Source organism: Salvia hispanica, chromosome 4 (genome assembly GCF_029641045.1).
Source record: "Salvia hispanica isolate PSC_SH4W2 chromosome 4, Shi_PSC_v1, whole genome shotgun sequence".
In the NCBI taxonomy this organism is placed as follows: domain Eukaryota; kingdom Viridiplantae; phylum Streptophyta; class Magnoliopsida; order Lamiales; family Lamiaceae; genus Salvia; species Salvia hispanica.
Window position 1 is genome coordinate 22,869,258 of NC_142695.1, and position 24,252 is coordinate 22,893,509.

The 24,252-nt window shown below is 36.1% G+C and overlaps 1 protein-coding gene across 13 annotated transcripts; it reads left to right on the forward strand.

Annotated features, from left to right (window-relative positions):
* The first annotated feature begins 1,204 nt into the window (after window positions 1–1,204).
* Window positions 1,205–22,671, forward strand: LOC125194027 (uncharacterized). 13 transcript variants are annotated; one of them, XM_089070069.1, is made up of 32 exons: window positions 1,205–1,350; window positions 4,457–5,692; window positions 5,841–5,969; window positions 6,075–7,166; window positions 7,444–7,572; window positions 7,678–8,028; window positions 8,138–8,386; window positions 8,525–8,923; window positions 9,081–9,521; window positions 9,669–10,007; window positions 10,216–10,617; window positions 10,912–11,160; window positions 11,310–11,660; window positions 11,806–12,045; window positions 12,216–12,623; window positions 12,792–13,142; window positions 13,283–13,546; window positions 13,604–13,825; window positions 13,959–14,054; window positions 14,136–15,539; window positions 15,697–16,116; window positions 16,265–16,615; window positions 16,756–16,995; window positions 17,156–17,290; window positions 17,396–17,575; window positions 17,686–18,033; window positions 18,174–18,434; window positions 19,032–20,015; window positions 20,111–20,269; window positions 20,345–20,527; window positions 20,677–20,772; window positions 20,852–22,671. In XM_089070069.1, exons 1-32 carry the CDS (start codon window positions 1,303–1,305, stop codon window positions 22,439–22,441), a joined length of 13,347 nt encoding a protein of 4,448 aa, XP_088926195.1. In that variant the 5' UTR covers window positions 1,205–1,302; the 3' UTR covers window positions 22,442–22,671. The 13 variants fall into 13 exon arrangements, with proteins under 13 accessions (XP_088926195.1, XP_088926198.1, XP_088926187.1 ...); XM_089070072.1 differs by lacking the exon at window positions 9,669–10,007 and adding an exon at window positions 9,579–9,588 and having other exon boundaries at window positions 10,481–10,617; window positions 17,156–17,575; XM_089070061.1 differs by having other exon boundaries at window positions 17,156–17,575.
* The last annotated feature ends 1,581 nt before the right edge of the window (window positions 22,672–24,252 follow it).

The window sequence follows — 24,252 nt, forward strand, 5'->3', positions numbered from 1 at the left end:
CTAAGCAAAGTGAGCATGTGAAAAAGTATAAATAATATTAAATCCTCCTATTTATTCTACCACCAATAATTAGTCACTAAAAAAATCAATAAAAAGGGGGCATAGCACACCAATCTGACCACACATTGTTCTTGCCTCTTGATTTCATTAAAAAGTAAGATTCCTTTACAATTCATTTGACGTGTCTATTTAATTAAAAAGTGTTAACCATCATCATCCCTAGAATATAACCTTTGGCTCCATCTAGAATTAGCTGGACTAACCATGTGTACTTAAATCATAAACAAAATAACCTTCTCCTCAAATCACAAGGAAAAATTACTTGATCTCCAAATATGTTTGAATGTACTATCCATCTTACTTTAATTACGTAAAAAAAAAACTGTCTATGTTAGTATATTCTTATGGGATACTGGTTTCTAAAACCATGAATTTTGACTAAATTTTAATATTTCTCACTAATTTTGAAATTTGTCTAAAATATAACAAACTTTATATTTTGTTTGTTATTTTTCAACTCAGTCCAAAAAACTTATTCTATGTGGATAACCGTGCAATGTTTATGATATTTTAGACCAATTAATTCTTAAGTTCGTGCAAGTAGGAAAAAAAGACACGTAGAAAATCATGTTGATTTTATAGTGTCAAGTAGGATAAAAAATGGATGTAAGTTGGTCGGATATAATGATTGACATGCCGTGGGAATAACAAATAAAATGTAAAGTTTGTAATATTTTAGACCAATTTTAATTTTAAAGTTCGTATTAAATACCAAATTTTGGCCAAAGTTAAATAGTTTTAAAGACTGATACCCTATTTTGACAGTCATTCTCCCAAAATCACAAGGGAATTATTTGATCTTGAAACTAAAGGAATATTGTGCAGCTTTTTATAAATAACGTCCAAAAACCGTATGAAATATTGTCCCACAATGATAAATTGATAATAGTAATCAGAACATGGCCTTTTGTTATTGTTTCCAGCATCAGCAATAAGTGAGCATCCAAAATAATTGATCCTATTTCAGAATGAGTAATTTCAATTTATTTTTTTCATCAAACCAAGTTGGGAGTGAAATATCACATTCACTAGGACCATTGTCACTCTCTAGCCAACTAAAATAGTAGTAATAGCAAAGGTGAAGTGGCATTTTTTGTCACCTTTTGCAACTTTACAAAAGGCTTAAATCTACAATGCATGATCATTTCTTTAAAACACCTCTATTTATACCTTTTTTTTTTTGAGAAAATAACTAGCACGTATATTTTGAGCTCCGATCGCAGTTAACTTGTGTCGTCGGAGATGGCAACCGATGCAGATATCGTGATTCCAATACCGGTGTGTGAAGCAGTAAGTTGTTCTTCATCTCTAACTCCAAATGCTCAACATCTCTTGGAATTTTAATAGTATGTTCTTTTTCAAAATATTGCCTATATGTGAAGTGAAGCTATGATCATATTCATATTCATGGAAGAGAATTGATCAATACTTGTTCATTGATCAGAATGAATTTAGTATGCCATGATCCTTCATGAAATATGAAATTAAAGTTCTTGAATCATATCTCTGTGCTTCTTCTAATGTTAAAATCTTTGCAAAACGTTAGTTTCTTGGTTGATTATAAGCATGTTTGGTATGGAAGATAACTCATCTATGTTCGGATTTTATGAGCAAATTCCAAACATAGATTAGTCAGCTAATCCTTAAAGAAGAGAAAAGTAGTAACTCAGAAACAAAGCTGTATAGTTTCAAAAAATTTAAAGCTAGATCTCAATCAGGAAACCTTGTGTTCAAACTTAGTGGTTCACTTTGTTTTTACGACTTAATTGGAATTATATGGTATGATATCTCATAGTTATGCTAGAGCTTTGAAACTCTCGGATCACACACGCCAGATCAATAGGATGAAAATATACACACGATATAGTTATCAAGAATTAGTGAGTCCATAGACAATAGCTAATACATATGCATGTAGGGTCATGTTAAAATGCAAACTCTATATATTGTACGAATTCCAAACTCCTCAACATAGTGTCAAACACAGTTTAAAATTTCAAAATTTTGATGTTAACATAGCGTCAACCGTCGACACTCTGTTGACACTTTTTTGTCATGTTATTTTGTCATCTGTTGACATTTCCTAATGGCCCAGATCATACTTTGCAGTTTGCATTTGATTACATCCCTATACATATATATGCAAGATAATGATCAATGTATAACCACATCTTAATGCATAACTAGAGACCAAATCTCAATCACTAGATCAAAAAATGGAAGGATGTGACTATGCAGATTTTGAAAATGCATAAGACATTTTAAGGGCATTTTGTTTCATTCCAAAACACGGAAGTCATTTTAAGATCAGTTTACTTACTTCATTTTAAATAAATTGTGTGTATGAACTAAAATGGTCTTAAAATAACATCCTTATTTTTCAAATCCAAATTTTCTTAATGAACTAAACGGTCTAAAAATGATCTCTGAGTTTTTAAAATTTATATTTTCTGAAATGAACTAGAAAAAATGCCTTAAAATGGCCCCGGGTTGAAATCAGACAATTTTAAAACACGATCTCTTCTTTTAATTTTTTTACCTAGTAATTGAAATTTGGTCTTTAGTTATGCACTGAAGTATGGTGGCTTTATAACATTGCCCTGGGTAGTGTGATCAATAGATAAGTAAAGCTTAATATGCATAACTAGAGATTAAGTATGAATCATTAAATAAAAATGGAATGATCAGAACTTTCCGATTTTAAAAATAAGGAGGTCATGTTTAGATTATTTTATTTTATATCAGGGTTAACATAATCATTTTATTAATTTATTGTAATACTTCCTCCGTCCCACAATAAAAGTCACTCTTATTGTAAAGAATAGTGAGTTAGAAAAATTAGTGGAATATGAAATCCATTTTTTTTTATATTGAATTTATAATAAAATGTGAGTGAAGTGAGCTAGTGGAATGTGAGACCTACTTATCATTTATGGTAAAAATAAAGTGTGACTCTTATTGTGAAATGGACTAAAAAATGACAAAATGTGACTCTTATTGTGGAACGAGGGGAGTATAATTTATGGGAATAAGGTCATTCCATAGCCGATTTAAGTCCATACATGGGTATAATTAGGTCATTTCGTAGCCATTTTAGATCAGATTTACACGATTTCCATACGTAGACAGTGCAGATCATTTCAAAAGGAAAACATTGCTGCCAATTTAAATGACTATTTTACCATTGGAATGAATCAAAACACTCTTAAATTGACATCCGTATACACCACATCTAAAATTTTAAAACTCTATCTCATCCTTCCACTACTATTCACATTAAATTTCTTAAAAATTTAAATCAAGTAATTTTAAGAATTTTAATCAAGTAATCATTAAATTTTGAGTTATTTATTTTACAAATAATAAAAATATAAATTTGGAGAATTAGAAAAATAAAAAGAGAACTACAAATTTAGTCCCTATAAATTTAAATTTAGTTCCTGAACTATGCAATAATATCAATATAAGACATAAATTAGGTTTAATTATTTATGTTGACCTCTTGGTAAAATAGTTAATATTGAGGTCAAATAATTCAGATTCGATTCTTTTGGATAATACTCCCTCCGTCCCAAGATAAGTGACTTGTATTCCTTTTTGGGGTGTCCCACTATAAGTGACCTATTTCTATTTTTAGCAAAAAGTCATCTCTCTTACTTTATTCTCCACCTACTTTATTCTCTCTTCTCTCCTCTACTTTTCCCTCTCTCATACTTTACTTTCTCCACTTTAACTTATTTAAATACCATTCCTTAAATCTCGTGCCCAAAAGAAGTAGGTCACTTATCTTGAGACGGAGGGAGTATCTTTTATCAAATGGTGGCGATTTGATCTCTAGTTATGCATTAGGATTTAACAGACTTAATATGTGTAGGATCAAATATGTATTATAATCTAACAAAACATAATAGTACATATTAAATCTTGAGTTGTGATAGTATTATTATGCATGTATTATATTATAATCTATGCCATAGGTTTCTATGACACAACTCAGATAGTTTTATTTCACTTTCACAACTAGCTTAGCTTTAATGGATAAGTGTACCATTTTTCATTAAAATAATTAAAAATTACTGTATAATTTATTAAATATCAGGTGACATGTGTAAATCATCGGATTACACTATCTAAAGAATAAGATTGGTTTTGCGGTTTCACTTTAAAAATACTCCATGAATATATGTATACAAAAATCGATCAATAAAAGTAACTTAGCCAGGCAAGCGAGACATACTTTTGATAGGCATTCATATCATAGTTTACAGAATTTAAGTCTACAATGATAGAAAATGTTATGTTGCTCCTTTTAAAATACTACTAGAACTTTCTCCTTTAGCATGTAAGTCTTTTATTCACATTTTTGACAAATAGCTATTGTTATCCAACATGGCAGAGAGTGGAGCAACTTGTAAATGTTGTAGATACTATTGTCAAAATCTCTGTGAGTGAAGTCCCCCAAGAAAATCAGGACCAAGATGACAAACACAATGAACTTCCTATGATTAAGGGTGAGGATTTTTTAAAATCACCCTTGACTAATGAGGTTCGTTCCGAAGCAAATGGTGTTGCACCCGATGCCAGTAAGGTCGTTGAGTCCGCAGAAGAAAGCCAACAGAATGTTGAAGTATCAAACAACAAGGATGACGAAGAAGACAGAGGTGTGGTACCAGAAGAAAAATGCAGCATGGTTTCATCAGTAGCCGTCGCCCCAGAAATGAAGGTGGGAGATACAATTGATGCCCATCATAAAGATGATGCAGCAGGGGTGACTCAGGTATCTAAAGAGACGAACAACGACCATCATGGCACCGAAAATGTTGCCCTTGCGAACGAGATATTACTGGAATCTAGTCTCATGAGCAAAGAAACCGAGTCTCATACACCTTGCATCTCCGAAAGTGAGAAGATGGATATCCAATCAAAGTCAATAGAAAATGAGAGAAGCGTTGAACATGATCTCAACACAACTGCGGAGAAAGAAAGCCATGAAGAAATTTCACCTCAAGAAACGATCACAACACTCGAGACTTCTAATGGCGACAAGCTAGAGAGCAAGAGTGAGTTAAACACACCACTCTATGAAGAAGAAACGATCGCACAGAAAGGTGACAAGTCTGTGACAGCGTCAGAAGACCATGGAGATGTAGAATGTCAGTCTCAAACCTCGGAAGATGTTGCTACAGGTCATAATGACCCAAAGCGTGTTGAGAAGTTTGAGGAGAGCTCACCCGTCCAAGTTGAAGACTTACAAATAGAACGTGATGAGCATTTTGAAGATGAAAGTGAGAGGCTGCCATTGACAGAAGTATCAACCGAGGGGCCAGTTGACAACGCTGCCCATGAAGCCATGGATAATGTGAAAGACGGGGACAAAGACTCCAAAGAAGTTGAACTTTCTGAAGATGAGCAAAATACCAGTACTTTGGTGAAAGAAGTCGTGCATACGGAAAATCTTGCGGAATCTTCCCATGAATCCCCTGAAAATATTGAAGTGTCTGATCTGAGCCAAGAAGACAGCATAAACGCTCCTCCGGAGAAGCAAAGCATAAATGTAACTCTACATGGAGACACAATCAAGGCAAATGAAGCAACAATAAATGCAGATGATCAACATAAAGAAAGTCTTGAGGTATGGATAACACTCCTATGAAGAAATGAGTTGGTTGCTTTAATAACACACTTGCAAAAAAAAATACTACTACTACTATAAGATAGCAATAATAATAATAGTAACTTATGTACTAAAGTCAGTATATTAACTTTTCATCTTGTTGCAGATTTTCCCAACAATTGCTTTAAGTTCCCCCGAAGGGCCAAGCATGAATGCAGTTCTACACGAAGACACGAATGTCCATACGGATGAAAAAATAATTGAGGAGGTTGACAATCACAAGGAAGTTCTTGAGGTACAAGATTAAACATTACGAACTGAAATATACAGCTTCTCTCTGAAAAAAATAGATGATTAATCATTAAATTCATGGACTTGATAGTTTTTGTTCTTTCTTCAGAAGACAGATCAAACATCAAAAGACGGCCTTGATACTTTAGTTGAGCGACCAGTGGAATTGGCCAAAAATGAAGACATATCTGCGAAAGAAAACCAACGGAGTACTGAAGAATCCAACAACACTGACAAATATGGAAATATAGATGCGGTATCAGAGGTGTGCAGTGCGGATTCGACAGTTGTGATCTCAGAAATCAAAGTGGGAGATACACTTGTTGATCCTGATATAGGCACCGCGAAGGTGGTGACTCAGCTATCTCAAGACACAAGTAGCGATCATCAAGGCACAAATGATTGCTTTACCGAAGATGCTGCGCTTAAAGAGGAGATATTACAGAAAACTGAGTCTCATACACCTTGCATCTCTGAAGGTTCTAAAGATAAGGAGTCAAATATCCCAGTGATAACAACAGACAACAAATCTGTGGATGAGAAACCAACAGAAGAGGATATTTTATGTAATCTCACAAATGAAGTCTCTAAGGAAGGGGAATCTGACGTCAATAAGAAGACCTCGGAACAGGAGGAATTGGAAAATAATAAAAGTGTTGAAAATAGTACATCTGGAGAAGCAATCATAGCACTTGAGACTTCTAACAGTGACGAACTACGGAGCAAGAGTGACTTAAACTCATCGCTCCCTAATGAAGTGGAAACGGCCGTACAGAAAACCTTAGAAGATGCTGCTACAGATTATAGTGGCACAAAGGTTACAGAAAAGTCTGAGGAGATCTCAGCTGTCCCAGTCGAAGACTCACAAATAGATCATAGTGAGCATTTAGAAGAGGAAAGCGAGGGGCTGCCATTGACAGAAGCGTCAACATGGGGCACCAATGACAACGTCTCAGCAGACGTAGACACAGGTGAAGTCAAGGAACAGGATGAAGACCACAGAGAAGCTAAATTGTCTGAAAATGAGCAAAGTACAAAATGTACTTCGGTGACAGAAGATGTGCAAACAGAAAATACCACGGAATCCTTGCATATGCCCCTTGAAAATATTGAAGTTTCTAACATAAGCCAACAAAACAGCACAATTAAGCCAGAGGAAGCAACAATTGATGCAACTGAGGAACAGAAGGACAGTCGTGAGGTATGAATAGCAAACATTCCTACTAAGAACTAGGTTGATTTCTTTTCCTCTACTGACAAATTTGAAGAATAGTAGCTTCATTCTAAATCAAGGATAGTAGTAATAAGAATAACTTTTACATTTCTCTTAGTAAATTAACCTTTCATGTTGATACACCAATTTTATCAAGTTCTGTTTTACTCAGTCACTGACACACTTAAAGATTCATAGCTTTATTCTTAATAGAAAAATACATATATTTACGGCCGTTATTAAATTAACGTTTCACTTGTTGCAGTGTTTTCTGCCAATTGTTTCTGGTTCTCCCAAAGAGGAAACCATGAATGAGGTCATACAAGAAGTGTCTAGTGAGTATCAGGATAAAAAAATAATTGACGAGGTTGATAAACACAAGGAAGTTAGTGAGGTACAACATCGGAGTTATACTACAAAGAGATATATGGCTTCAGTTTGAAAAGAGTAATATTATCAATAAACTTATGGAGTTAATAATTTCTTATTAATTCTGCAGAATCTGTTTTCGACTGAGGATGCTGTAGGAAACTCATTGGTTGAACTGGAAGGTTCAGAAACTAAAAAGGAAGATGACTCGAAAAAGGAAAGTGACGAAACACCTTTGGCACTAGAAGTCAGTGATGCATCAACGTTGTTGCATGAGGCTCGTGCTGAGGATGGAGAACCAAAGAAAGCTGAGTTTTGTGTTGATGAGATGGATGTGGAGAGTATGCCACCGAAGACAGAATCTATAACAGAAGGAGATATGCATCTAGATTCTGAACTAACAAAAGTACCTGATTCAGTAGACAAAATATCAGAAGGTGGAACAGTTGATGCAGAAGCAGAAAAGGAAGAAAATGTTGAGGTACTGGTCATATATATATTACTATTATTATTTTATAACAACTAGCTTCATCATATAAATATAAAAGTACTAAAAAAAGTGACCTTATTCTTCTTGTTGTATTCTAAAGGATGCGGAACCAAGTGGAGAAGAATTGTTTGAAAAGAACGAAAACACTGAAAGTGTTTTGCTGGCAGAAGTGCAGAGCAAAAAGGCTGTAGAATCCTTACATGCAGCACTTGAAGATATAAAAACATCTGATTTCGATCAATGCACAGAAGTAACAGGTATCCTCGAGGAGCAAATCCCTGCTGAAAATTCACAAGGAATGCCCAGTGATGAAACAGGAATTGATGCAGCTAATACTCAAGAATTACAGGTGAAAATCATATTTTGAACTGAATTATGCCATTACTCAGCTAGTCAATAGTGAACCCTCCAAAAAAAAGGAACTAGAGTATTCTTTTCCCTTTGAGCAGATACATCATTATATTTAGTTTTCTTGTCCATGTTGCAGAATGTCTCAAATGAGGATAGTGGCAAGGCCTTGCTGATCAAAGTGGCTGACTCAGAATTGACACGTGATATAAATTTGGAAGAGGAATTGGAAACACTGTCACTAATTGAAACTTCAAAAGATGAGGCCAGTGATAATGAGTCTATTCTGCTCGAGCCAAAACCTAGCGACGAATTTGCAAGCAAAGTTGAATTGCTCAACGATGAGAAAAGTACAGACTGCACTACACCAAAGAAAGAGAGTTTGCAGCCTCAGGATCATAAAACATCTACTTCAAGTGCAGCTAGAGAATTAACTTGTTCACTTGAAGAGCAAAGCTTAGGGGAGAACTCCCAAACAATCATAAGCGACAAACTAATTGACGCAAGTGCCGCTGAAAAGCATGATCTCACTCTTGAGGTACATACGACTAAGCATCAAAAGTAGAATGTGGACTTTTTTTCTTACAATTATACAATTTTGAACATTGATACGTGTCTGCAAGAAGAAAATAAATAAACAGAAATATATTCCCTATAGCTTATATCTTATCAATTTATGTATTATCTTGCTGCAGAATGTAGCCACAGAAACTCCACATGAGCACATTGAAGAGAATGCGGTAACCCAAGTGGATAGCTCAGCAGGGAAACATGAGGAACGCATGGAAGAGGACAATCAAAGTTCATCTTTGATAGAAGCTCCAGCAGAGGAAACCGATGTCATGGAATCAAAAAATATTGATGAAAGCAAAATTTGCGAAGAGTCAATAAAACCTGATTTGGAAAATGGGGAGAATACAGAAAGTATTTATGTGAAGAAAGAATCAGATGTGGAGACGCCTATCGACTCCTTGCAAGTCAAGCCTGATGATGTTAAACAACATGATTCAGTTTCAGATATAAACGAATCCATCGAGGAAGAAACCTCAAATTCAGATCCACAAGAAATTTCAACTAACAAGGTAGGAAAATCTGTTGATGCGACTCATGCAAATGAGGAAAATGTGGAGACAAAGGTGAATAATGTACTTAACTTATCATCATTTTCTTATTTAAGCCTTAGTGAATAATAGATGGCTAGACTTGATCCTAAACAAAAGGATTAAGGCATCACTCTTTCGATTTTTAATGAATAGACTTATATGATTTTATGTTTACCTCAGGATGTCGCAAAAGAAATTCCAGACTGTGACAAGGAAGATAAGATACCAATTGAAGAAGTTGGTTCACAAAATCTATTGAACGAAGCTTTAGCAGGGAATGCCAATGATGATGAGTCAACAAAAATTACTGAAGACTGTTTGATCACGAAAGAAGAACCCCTCGAGTCATTGCAAGTAGCAGATCAGGATATTGAAACACCTCCTTCAAGTCAAGACAGGGAAATAAGTTCTCTAGATGAGGAAAGCCACACTACAAATCTTGAAGCCATCACTGACAATAACAAAGAGGAGATACCTAATAATACAACAGGGGAAGAGGATGAAACGCATAAGGATAAGGTGAGAATCGAACTTGTGAAATATCTTGATTATTGATTATTAAATTCCCCGGATGCAAACATAACTACGGATAACGATATTTGAGTTGGTTATAATGACACAAGTAAACAATAGCTGGCTAAACTTGACCCAAAAAGTATATGACCAACATCATCCTTTTCCGGAGTTTTGGCAAATAGAAGTTTCATGATTTTTATTCTTGCCACAGGATATTGTAGAAAATATATCGGAGTATGGAAAGGAAGATAACATGCCATATGAAGATGTTGGGTCACAGAATCCACTGAACGGAGCTTCGAGTGAGAATGCCAACATTGAGGAGTCACCAAAAATCAATGAATGCAGTTTAATCAAGGAAGAAGCATCCCTTGAGTCATTGCAAGAGGCAGATCAGGAGATTGAGACTTCTACTGAAGGCAGTGTGATCAGGGAAGAGGCATCTCTTGAGTCCTTGCAAGAGGTAGCTCAGGAGATTGAGACCACCCACTTGGGTCAAGAGAGAGAAATAAGTTCTCCAAATGAGCAAAGGCCTCTTGAAGGAATCAAGGATGATAACACAGAGGAGATAGCTGATAGTGAAACTATTTTGGAGGTTGAAACTAACCATGAGGTGAGAATCAAACTTATTAATTATCTTCATCATTACACAGGGGTAAACGGGGAACCATTATTAATCAACTTTTAGAAGGAAAAAAAAAAAACATAAGTATTCATTAATATTTGGGTTGGTTGGCAGCAGTTTGGTATAAACCTTCTCCGCAGTTCTACTTACTAGTCAAAATAAAAACTGATTTTGCATTTACTTTTATGTTCTTGTTTGAACATCATTTTAGCATTAAAACTTTAGTATCATACCAATATGATTCCATGTATTAAATAGATAACAAATGATCTGGACTTCCAGCAGAATATTCAATGTGAGGACAAAAAAGAGAGTACGCAAGTCCAAGAAGATTGCTCACAGCAGGAACAAAATGAGAGTAAAAACATACCGTCTTCGGGATCTCCAGCAGTGTCCTGCACTGAAAGTAGTCCAGTCAAAGAAGAAGAAAGAGTGAAAATCCCTACTGAAAAGAAAATCCTAAACGCCAATCCACAAGGGACATGTGATGAAACACATGAAAAAACTGTTAATGCTGCTAATATAAACAATGTAAGTTCTCAAGTATAATTAGGAGTAGAAAATGCATTATCAATTGTGGTGCACTAATTTCAAGACAGGCAAGGATCTTTAACAAAATTTGACAAGAATGTATATCTGCAAGATAAACAGATTTAACCAATATCTTATACATGATGCAGAACTATGCAGCAACTCCAGATGAGGACACTAAAGAAGATTCACGAGACCAAGCAGATAACTTAGTACTGGAACAGGAAGAACATTCAGAAAAGGATAGTGAAAGCACATCATTATCAGATGCTCCAAAAGATGAAATCACAGGAAGCACGTTGGTTAAGGAAGTGGCAGAGGTTGAGGATCCTATTGACTCCTCTGAAGTAGCAACCGAGGATATCAAGGCATTTGCTCCTTGTCAAGTCACAGAAATAAGTTCCACTGTGGACCAAATCATAGATACGAAAGATATCTCAAGTAACAAAATAACAGAAAAGACAGTTGATGCATCCGACGAGGACACTCAAGAGGCTCAGGTGATTTAAATTGGATTGTACTACTACATTAAAAAGTTTTTTTTTTATCATGTAGATGGAAGTGATGACAAACTTAAAGAATAGGAAAAACAAAAACTCATTTTCCAATTTGTAAAGGGTTTTTAATCTCCTATTTATATTGTAGGATATTGCAAAAAGTGTTCCACGGGAATATGACTCACCAAATGAGCAAAATACTGAAGCTATATTGAAAAAGGAAGATGTATCTATTGGGTTACCTCGAATAGTAGGTGATGAAACTAGTTCAGTCCAAGAAGAAGAAAAGGTGGAAATTCCTACTGAGGAGCAAACACTAACTGCTACTCCACAAGGGATATGTGATAAAACAGAAGAAATAACTGTTGATGCTGCTAATAACAACAATGTAAGTTCTGAAGTAAAAGTAGAAAATGCACTATCATTTGTTGTATGCTAATTTCAAGTCAAGCAAGGATAATTATAAGCTAGGTTCTAAATGAAAAGAGAAATCAATAATAGAATATTTCTTCTTTTAGCTCAATCACGTTCTAAGTTATTATCATAATATCATCACAGGATCTTGTAATAAGCGTTCCACATGGAGACAGTGAGGATGACTCACCAATTGAAGTGGATGGCTTACAAGAACCTTTTTCTAAAGAAGTTCCAGCAAAAAAGAGCAATGATGATGAACCAACTACTAGCCATGAGGTTGAATTTGCAAATGAAAATACTGCAAAAGCCAACTTGAATGAAAATGAGGAAAAACTAGAGTGTTCTCTGGTAAAGGAAGAAGCACATATTGAGTCATTGCAGGTAGCAGATAAGGATGTTAAAGATACTTCTTCAGGTCAAGATAGAAAACCAAGCCATTTAGAAGAGCAAGGCTCAACTAAAGATTCTCATGAAACCATGGGTGATGAAAGATATGCAAAGTCATTTGATTCAACTGATCTGAAGAAGCAAGAAACTCTTGCAGATGAGGTCAGAATTATATTAGCAAGCTGACTCTATTATCAGAAAATTAGGGAACAAATTTTGAAAAATTAACTGCTATCTCATGCTATGCTGGAACCTGGAATAGAGTTAACTAGAATGTATATATATCTGCAAGATAAATTCATATAACAAAATATCTTATATTTGATGCAGAACTATGCAGCCACCACTGATGAGGACACTAAAGAAGATTCACGAAACCATGTAGATTACTTACTAATGGAACGGGAAGAACATTCAGTAAAGGATAGTGTAAGCACATCAGTATCAGATGCTCCAAAAGATGACATCAGAGGAAGCACATTGGCTACGGAAGTAGCAGAGGTTGAGGATCCTATTGACTCCTCTCAAGTAGCAACTGAGGATATCAAGGCATTTGCTCCATCTCAAGACACAAAAACAAGTTCCAGTGTGGAACAAATCACAGATTCTAAAGATATCTCAAGTAACAAAATAATGGAAAAGACAGTTGATGCAACAGGCGAGGAAAGTCAAGAGGCTCAGGTGATTTCAATTGGACTCTACTAATTTAAGATTCTTTTACCATGTAGATGAAAAGAATAGCAAGCTTAAAGAATATGATAAATAAAAACTCATTTTCCAGATTGTACACAGTTTGTAATCTCCTTCTATTTATATTGTAGAATATTGCAAAAAGTGTTCCACGGGAAGATGACTCACCAAATAAGCAAAATACTGAACCTACGTTGATGAAGGAAGACCAATCTATTGAGTTACCTCAAATAGTAGCTGAGGATATAAAAGAACCTTGTTCAAGTGAAATTAGGGAAGCAAATGCTCAAGAAGAACAAATACCATGTGCCAGTTCTGGAGTAGTCATCAATGACAACAAAGAGAAGACAACAATTGATCCAACAATTTTTAAAAATGAAACACTTAAGAATGAGGTCGGTATATATATACTCTGTTTTTTATAGAGCTCTGCGTCTTATGACGTTGAAAAGCCAATCATTGAGCAGGTACCAGAAGTTTCTGAAGAAGCTGTTGAAAAGGCTCCAGAAGAGGTCAAAGAAAAGATATGTGCAAATGAAGCAATTGAGAGAATCCTCCACCAAGAAGAGCTGGAAACGAGCATTGAGGAGCCTACAACTAAAATAGACTGTGAAAATCCTCACAACTTAGACATTGCATGTGTGGAAACAGACACTCAAGATTCAAGTAAAGAGGTATGCTCATTTAAGTTCACTTCCAACATTGATGACCACTCTGAAGCGTAGCACTTGTAATACATAGGAAATTACAGGTCCGCCATTCATACTTTCAGTACAGTTTCAATAACCTATAATACTTGCTGTCTAGGTTGTCCAAACAACAATAATCCCTGAGGGAGAAAATGAGGAACATAACAAGGAAGATGAAATTTGCAGCTCAGACAAACTGCAGGTAAAAGAAGAGGTGAAAGAAATTTAGCACACACCCATTTCATTATTAATGCATTTGTAATCACCAATTTATAATTAGACAACTACTCTGCAGGAACATTTGATACTTTCAGAAGGGAAAAGCAAGGAGGAAGCCAACAAAACCTATAAAGAAGCCTGTGTTGAGGCTGAGCAGTTTGATTTATCATCTCAAACCAAAGACATATCAGAATGTGCAATTAGTGATGTTGGGCAGGAAACTCTGGAAGAGAATGAAAAATATGCAGCAGAAAAGTCTTATGAAGAGGATGATCCTAAACAAATCACAGAATGTGAAGTATCCTCTGCTAGTGAAGACATTAAATTGACAGAACAGTCCTCAGAGGATGCATCCATCACTGCTGAAGTTCTAGAAGCAAAAGCTGGGACTGATTTGGGGGCTGCTGTTCCAGTCCCAGAAGCAACTAGAATAGAAAGTCAAGAGGTGGAAGAATTGAATGATAAATGCACAGAGATGGCAGACACCTCCACACCAAATGAAACTTCCGTTGTGACAGCACCAAAAAATATAGGAGAAAGTGCAGAAGGAGCCCCACTGGAGGCCGAAGACCAACCGAACACAGATATTGCACTAACTGAACAACTCTCAGAGGGTGCATTTATCACTGCTGAAGTGCAAGAAGAAAAAGATGGGATTTATTTGGGGGCTGCTGTTCCAGTCCCAGAAGCAACTGGATCGGAATGTCAAGAGGTGGAAGAATTATATGATAAATGCACAAAGATGGCAGACACCTCGGCAACAGTGGAAAATTCGGAGATTTCCACATTGAATAGCATAGGAGAGAGTACAGAACGAACCAAAGTGGAGGCCAAAGACCAACAGGCCAAACTTCGTGACTTTCCAGAAGAATCAAATATGAGGCATACTGAAGTGAAGATGGCAGGAATAGATGATGCAGTGAATCTTCAAAGTGTCGGAGATACTGGCGAGGATGTCCTGGACCAGGAATTCTGTAAGGAATCATTTGGAATGTCAAACAATCAAAATCCAGTGAAGGGAGATCCAGAAGAAAGATCAGAGACCAGTGAAGGAAAGGAAGCAAACCCAATTCAAGCAGCACCTGCCTCGGAGAGTCTAGAGCAAGAAATAGAAGAACAAAAACCGGGAAGGGATACTGAGGACGTCCATGAAGAAGATACAAATATATCTAATATCCCTAATCAGTTAGAAAGTGTCTGTGGTGCAGATACAGCAAAGCTCCCGGAATCAAGCAATTATGAAAGTTCTGTCGAGAACACAGATCAATGTGACAGATCAGTAAATTGCTCACAAGAGGAGCAAAATGAGAGTGAAAACATACCTTCTTTGGAAGCTCCAGCAGTGTCCTGCACAGAAAGTAGTCCAGTCAAAGAAGAAGAAAAAGTGGAAATCCCTACTGGCGAGCAAATCCTAACTGCTAATCCACAAGGGACTGATGAAACGCGGGAAAAAACTGTTGATGCTGCTAATGAAAACAATGTAAGTCTTAATGAAAAGAAAACTCAATAAAATATTGTTGTTTACTAATTTCTAGAAAAAACAAGAATAATCTATAGCTAAGTTCTTAATGAAAAGAGAGCTCAATAATACATGTCTTCATTAGCGCAATCATGTTCTTATGTTATTATCATCACAGGATGTTGTAATAAGCATTCCAAATGGAGACAATGAGGATAACTCATCAATTAAAGTGGATGGCTTACAAGAACATTTTCCAGAAGAAGTTCCTGCAGAAAAGATCAATGATGATGAACCAACTACTGCCCATGGGGTTGAATTTGCAAATGAAAACGCTGTAAAAGCCAACTTGACTGAAAATGAGAAGAAACCAGAATGTTCTCATGTAAACGAAGAAGTATATACTGAGTCAATGCAGGTAGCAGATGAGGATGTTACAGATACTTCTTCAGGTCAAGATAGAAAATCAAGACATTTAGAAGAGCAAGCCTCAACTGAAGATTCTCATGAAACCATAGGTGACGAAGGATATGCAAAAACATTTGATTCAACTGGTCTGAAGCAAGAAACTCTAGAGGATGAGGTCAGAATCATAACAGTAAGCTAACTCTATTATCAGAAAATTAGTGGGCAGTATTTTGAAAATTAATTGCTATCTCATGTTGTGATGGAAAAGAGTTCACAAGAATATATTATGCATATCTGCAAGATAAACAGATTTAACAAATATCCTATACTTGATGCAGAACTATGCAGCCAATCCAGATGAGGACACTAAAGAAGATACACGAGACCAAGTAGGTGGCTTACTACTGGAACAGGAGGAACATTCAGAAAAGGAGAGTGAAAGCACATCATTATCAGATGGTCCCAAAGTTGACATCACAGAAAGCATGTTGGTTAAGGAAGTAGCAGAGGTTGAGGATGCTATTGACACCTCTCAAGTAGCAACAGAGGATATCAAGGTATTTGATCCATGTCAAGACATAGAAATAAGTTCCACTGTGGAGCAAATCACAGATTCGAAAGATATCTCAAGTAACAAAATAACAGAAAAGACAGTTGATGCAACAGGCAAGGAAAGTCAAGAGGCTCAGGTAATTTCAATTGGACTTTACTACTTTAATTTTTATTTATCCTGTAGATGAAGGTGATAGCAAGCTTAAATAATAGTAAAAACAAAAACTAATATTCCAAATTGTACATGGTTTTTAATCTTCTTCTATTCATATTGTAGGATATTGCAAAAAGTGTTCCACGGGAATATGACTCACCAGATGAGCAAAATACTGAAGCTATATTGATAAAGGAAAATGAATCCATTGAACTACCTCGAATAGTAGCTGAGGGGCGTATTCCAGTCCAAGAAGAAGAAAAAATGGAAATACCTACGGAGGAGCAAATCCTAACTGTTAATCCACAAGGGACATGTGATGTCACACAGGAAATTGCTGTTGATGCTGCTAATAAAGACAATGTAAGTTCTGAAGTAGAAGTATAAAATACACAATCAATTGTTGTTTGCTAATTTAAAGTCAAGCAAGGATATTTAATAGCTAGGTTTTTATTGAAAAGAGAACTCAATAATATACTTCTTCTTTTAGCTCAATAACGTTCTTAAGTAATTATCCTCACAGGATGTTGTAATAAGCATTCCAAATGGAGACAATGAGGATAACTCACCCATTGAAGTAGGTGGCTTACAAGAACCTTTTTCTGAAGAAGTTCCTGCAGAAAAGATCAATGATGCTGAACCAACTACTACCCATGAGGTTGAATTTGCAAATGAAAACACTGTAAAAGTCAACTTGAATGAGAATGAGGAAAAACTAGAATGTCCTCATGTAAACGAAGAAGCATATATTGAGTCATTGCAGGTAGTAGATGAGGATGTTAAAGATACTTCTTCAAGTCAAGATAGAAAACCAAGCCATTTAGAAGAGCAAGCCTCGACTAAAGATTCTCACGAAACTATGGGTGATGAAAGATATGCAAAATCATTTGATTCAACTGATCTGGAGCAAGAAACTCTTGAGGATGAGGCCAGAATCATAGTCGTAAGCTGACTCTATCATCAGCAAAAAAAATTAAAAATTACTGTTATGATATGTTATGCTGGAAATGAGTTAACAAGAAATATTTAACAAATATCTTATACTTGATGCAGAACTATGCACCCACTACAGATGAGGACACTAAAGAAGATTCACGAAGCCAAGTAGATGACTTACTAATGGAACAGGAAGAACATTCAGTAAAGGATAGTGAAAGCACATCAGTCTCATATGCTCCAAAAGATAACATCACAGAAAGCACATTAGTTAAGGAAGTAGCAGAGGTTGACGATCCTATTGGCACAGAAATAGTAACTGGGGATATCAAGGCATTTTCTCCATGTCAAGATACAGAATTAGGTTCCACTGTGGAGAAAATCACAGATTCGAAAGATATCTTAAGTAACAATATAACAGAAAAGACAGCTGATGCAACAGGCGAGGAAACTCAAGAGGCTCAGGTGATTGAATTGGACTCTACTACTTTAAGTTTTTTTTTCATCATGTAGATGAAAAAGATAGCCAAGCTTAAAGAATATGATAAAAGAAAAATTCATTTTCCAGATTGAACGTTTGTAATCTTCTTCTATTTATATTGTAGGATATTGCAAAAAGTGTTCCACGGGAAGATGACTCACCAAATGAGCAAGATACTGAAGCTACGTTGATGAAGGAAGAGCTATCTATTGAGTCACCTCGAATTGCAGCTGAGGATATAGAACCTTGTACAAGTAAAATTAGGGAAACAAATTCTCAAGAAGAACAAATCCCATGTGCAAGTCCTGGAGTAGTCATCAATGACAATGAAGAGAAGAAAACAACTGATCCAACAATCTTTGAAAATGAAATTCCTAAGAATGAGGTCAGTATACATACGCACAGACACACAGTTTATGAGTGCACATTGACTAAGAACAGATTGTTATATTGAAACTAACAATATTATTTTATTATCTGGAATTAAGTAATCTGTTAAGAAAGTTGAGTTACACTTTCAGTATATATAACAAAATTAGTTCACACAATGTTAAAACACAAACTATTATATTCTATATTGAACAATCTTTGGATTAACAAAGTTGACTACTTGACTTACACTGTGAATGGAGAATGCTACAGTTCACAACATTTTATTCGTAAGATCTTAGGATCTAGTATTAAATATTAGTCCGTAAGAATATGTAGAATACATAACCTATATGATATTTTATGATATTAGAATTGCTATTAGCAAAGAAGGTTAAACTAACGATCATCATCCTGTGACATTAGACTTTATCATATATCTCGACTTAAAGATCAAGAGCAGGCTTTAAACTCTATTACGAAAAACTAAAATCATTGCAGTAATTTAATTCAAAACCTGTAAACATTGATAGCTTTAGAAAGATCCATAATTTAAAATAATCATTTATCAAATTTGTTATATAGAAGTTCTGAAAAACTCTTTTTGGAACAGGAAAGGAGCTTAAACTTAACAGCCGAAGAGACCCCCTGTAAAGAAGATATGAATGTCAATAAAGTTATCATTGACCATATTCCTGAAGTTACCGATGACAAGCAACAGGATTCACCAGTCAAGAAAGTGCCAGAAGAAAATATTATGCAAAGCAACGAGCATGTGTTGGATGGTAACAATATGGGATCTGGGGTTTCAGAGAAGATTAGCGATCAAGTTGATGGAGAAGCAAATAGTTGTGGTGACAAAATGGACTTGGAGAAAATAGAAGTGCTAAATGATGGCCCCTTGGCAGTACCAACAAGTGAAACTTTGGCAGAAATTGAATCAAGAGGATGTACAGAGACAGAGGTCCAAGTTCCAAAGGGAGAAAAGGAAGCAGAATTCAAACGAGAGGCAGAAAACGACCAGAAGAATATAGACACAACACTTCCTGATTATGCTGCATCTGAGAATGTCTCAGAATTGAAGGAGGTGAATGGCAAAGAAGAAATAGCCTCAAATAACTGTGCAGAGATTTTAAGCAGCCCCATCTCTGTGGCTTCGGAGGAAGTCTCAACATCTAATGTGGCATTAGAGGAAGACTCGACCTACAACACTGTTACACATCTTGAAACCAAAAATGTGCAAGAAGCTTCAGCAATCAAAGAGACAACTCCCTCGTCTGCAGGTCAAGATGCTGAAAGTATAAGTGTTGAGGAAAACTACGTTTGTAGCTCGACTAAGGAAGAGTCACACTCAAATGAAGTTGCATTTATTCCTGGGGAAAACAAAAGTGGACTTGAATCTAACACGGGGCTCGAATCTATTTCCCAAGGTCAACATTGTGACATAATTTCAAAAACAGAGGAAGAAGATCTTAAAGCAGAAGCAGAATTACAATCTGACAAAGCTGTTACAGAGGAGATATTACAAGAAGAAACTACGAGTAAGAAAGAAACCATGAAGGAAGACATTTCAAGGGAGAAAGAACAATTACCAAGAGTAAATTCTTCTAATCTACTGCATCTTTTACAAGTTGTTTCGTTCCTTCTGTTAGATGAACATTATTAAACCCTAACAAATGATGCAATATGCAGATCAAGGAAGAACACGAAGATATAAAAGATTATCATCAAGGTTCTTATGAAGTCGAGGTAATTAAAGATAGTCACCAAGAAGATGATGTTATGAAAGATCAACACATAAACAGCAAAGAAACATACGATTTCATAAAACATGGAAATAATGCAGAAACAGTAAGAAAATACATACTCTGTTTTTTATAAAGCTCTGACTCTTGTGATGTTGAAATGCCATTGATATTTGAGCAGGTACCAAAAGTTTCTGAAGAAGCTGATGAAAAGGCTTCAGAAGAGGTCAAAGAAAAGATATTTGCAAATGAAGTGATTGAGAGAATCCTACACCAAGAAGAGCAGGAAACGAGCATTGAGGAACCTACAGCAAAAATAGACATTGCATGTGTGAACACAGGCACGCAAGAATTAAATAAAGAGGTATACTCATTAAAGTTCACTTTTCAACATTGATGACCGCTTTGAGCGTAGCACTTGTAAATTGTAATACATAGGAAATTACAGGTCCGCCATATATACTTTCAGTGCTTTCAGTACAATTTCAATAACCTATAATAATTGCTGTCTAGGCTGTCCAAACAACAATAATCCCTGGGGGAGAAAGTGAGGAACATAACAAGGAAGATAAAATGTGCAGCTCCGATGAAGTGCAGGTAAAAGATGAGGTGAAAGAAATATAACACACCCATTTCATCATTAATGCATTGGTAATCACCATTTTCTAATTAGACATCTACTCTGCAGGAACATTTGATATTTTCAGAAGGGAAAAGCAAGGAAGCCAAAGAAACTTATAAAGAAGCCTGTGTTGAGGCTGAGCAGTTTGATTTATCATCTCAAACCAAAGACATATCAGAATGTGCAATTGGTGATGTTGGGCAGGACACCCCGGAAGAGAATGAAAAATATATAACAGAAAAGTCTTCTGGAGAGGATGATCCTAAAACAATCACAGAATGTGAAGTATCCTCTGCTAGTGAAGACATAAAATTAACAGAACAATCCTTAGAGGATGCATCCATCACTACTGAAGTGCAAGAAGCAAAATCTGGGATTGATTTGGGAGTTTCTGTTCTAGTCCCAGAAGCAACTGTAATAAAAAGACAAGAGGTGGAAGAATTGAAGGATAAATGCACAGAGATGACAGACGCCTCCACACCAGATGAAACTTCCGTTATGACCGCATCAAAAACGATAGGAGAAAGTACTGAAGGAGCACCACTGGAGGCCAAAGACCAACAGACCAAAGACACTGCACTAACTGAACAACTCTCAGAGGGTGCATGCATCACTACTGAAGTGCAAGAAGCAAAAGATGGGATTTATTTGGGGGCTGATGTTCCATTCCCAGAAGCAACTGGATCAGAAGAAAGAACAGACACCGACGGAAAGGAAGCAAACCCAATTCAAGCTGCACCTGTCTCCGAGACTCCAGAGCAAGAAATAGAAGAACAGAAACTTGGAAGGGATACTGCGGACGTCCATGAAGAAGAGAAACATATATCTAATATCCCTAATCAGTTAGAAAGTGTCTGTGTTGCAGATACAGAAAAGGTCCCAGAGTCAAGCATTCATCAAAGTTCTGCAGAGAATACAGGTCAATGTGACAAAAAAGAAGGAAATCAACACATTGATTCCCCTCTTGCCTTGCCACATGCCCAATGTTCAGACATCAAAACATTTGAGAATGAGCCACAATATGTTGGAGGTTTGGCCAACGCTGATGTAACAGAATTGGAGGCATTGAAAGATAAGCATGTCGTTCTGGAAGCAGATGATACCAGGTATTTGATTCTTGAGAACCAAGATGGCGACAAGAATATATCTACAGAATATTCCCAAGGTGAACATGAAGTAGAGAGACCATCTAAAGTTGAGAAAGAAAGAGAGGAATGTGGAAATGAGGAAAGAAAGGACCAGCAAATAGAAGGGAAGCCTGGATCAGAGGAGACTGACAAACCTTCATTGTCAGACCTTCTTCAGGTATCTACGAGAGGAACCTCTGAGATGGCAGATCATTCTCCCACTGAAAAAGAGCCAACCAACCACACTGAAGACATGCATGCTGAAAACACTGGTGAGGTTGAGCATGAACACGTTAAAACAGATGAGGAGAAAGATGATGAAGATGAATCACATGAACCAAAATCAGACTTAGGTTCTGAAGCACCAGTCATGGTGGATACTGGAGACACAGACATGAAAGTAGCTCATAAGAAATCTCACAACATACTTTCAGGCGTTGGATCAAAAGTGAAGCATTCAATTGCCAAGGTGAAGAAAGCCATAACAGGAAAATCTCCAAAAAAAGTGACAACTCCAGAAAGTAAATAAGCTCTGCTTTCACTTAAACTATGGTTTTAAGTTTTACAAGTTTAAACTACAGCTTGAATTTTTAATAATTTCTACAGCTTTTCGATTTGGCTCGTTTTCAAGTGTTTGCAAAAAAATTACATTATTTTCTACTTTTTTGGCTTGGCAGTGTGTCTTGTTTTGTAAGTTTGTACATTGTTGTGGAACTTCATATGAATTTTGTAATGCTAATAAAGTTTTTCTTTATGATACGCTCCATGGCCATGACAAGTACAGAAAAATAAATTAATGTGGCTTTATTTTATGCAAAATACAGAAGCTATGTTAAAAGAGTAAAAGTACTAGTACTATATCTCACCGAAGTATCTCCAAGATACAGCAAAGCATAGAAATGAGACTTACCTTATATTCATATCTAGAAAACTAAATAACTATAAAGTATATTCTCTACTTAAAATACCTGTCTAGTGTCATTTCACCAACCATGTAAGCTGACACATTACGTGACATTCTAATGATCTCTCTCAGCATTTGTGACACTACCTCTGTCCATATAAAAATAGTTCTGGTTTTCTATTTTGGAACATCCACCAAAATTAGTCTCTATCTATTTATAGTAAGTTATCTCTCTTTATTGATGCGGATCTCATTTTCCAATAACAATACTTTAACTAATTTTCCTCACTCTCTCTTTCTTACTTTACCAATTTGTTAAAACTCATGACGTCCACTACCAATAATATTTTTTTATTGATGAGTTAGTATTAGCTTAGATGTCAGGAGTATAACAATAATAGTGGCACATTTAGTCGAGCAACTGGCAGGCATGGACTCATTTATATCTCAAAATCAGAACGAAATTCAACCAACAGAGATGATGGATAGAGCAACAAGGAACCATTATCAAAAATCATTGAGTGCAATGCTGACTCAATGAGAGAACTTTTTTGTTGATGACTAGAGCAGCTTGATTCAAGGATGCTCCTTCAATGCAACAATCATATCATACCAGTAAAATCTGAATTCCACGCACCCAATTTGGACGAATTGAGAAGCATAAATGCAAAATAATAATATTGGCATAAAACGGTCAAAAATTTTAAAAAAGAAACAACTATAATTGAGACTTACTGAATACCTGCAGGCTGTTAGCGTGATCGGTTAGAGGCGTCTTGATGAGAAACTTCAAAATTAGCCCAAGACTTTTTCTTGTAAAAACAAAAACATAAAAACGCATTACATTGAAACTTAAATAAATATTACACTAAAAATGATAGGTGTTCCATCCCACAAAAAGATCGCTCCGAATCACCTAATGCATTCCCTTATTCATCACCTACCCCACCCCTCACCCACCCCTCACAAACATGAGAATGGACCCCACTATAATATAATATGTTTGTGAGGGGTGGGGTAGGAGATGAATTAGGGAATGCATTAGGTGATCCTGATTGCAAAAAGATAGAACAAAAATAAAATGGACGAAGGGGATCGAAATGGAAGAAAATGAGGAGTGAACATATGACCTCTTGAAGACCGAAGGACCTCCACCAAAAAGATGATGGCAACCCTTGGTAACTTTCATCCAAGTAACCATTTATATCGACTCACTCGCTAGCTACACGACACTAGGGTATACTTTCGTTCAAGCTCCGCCACTAGAGGTATACTCTTTCGAGCTCCGCCCCTAGGGTATACTCTCACTCAAGCTCCGCCACTAGTTACATGGTGCTAGTTGTGAATTTACCAAGTGGCTAACCCCGGGCTAACCACAAAGTAACCATAGCCCGGCTATGGATTTTTCCAAACATTCATCTCACCCAACATGGGGA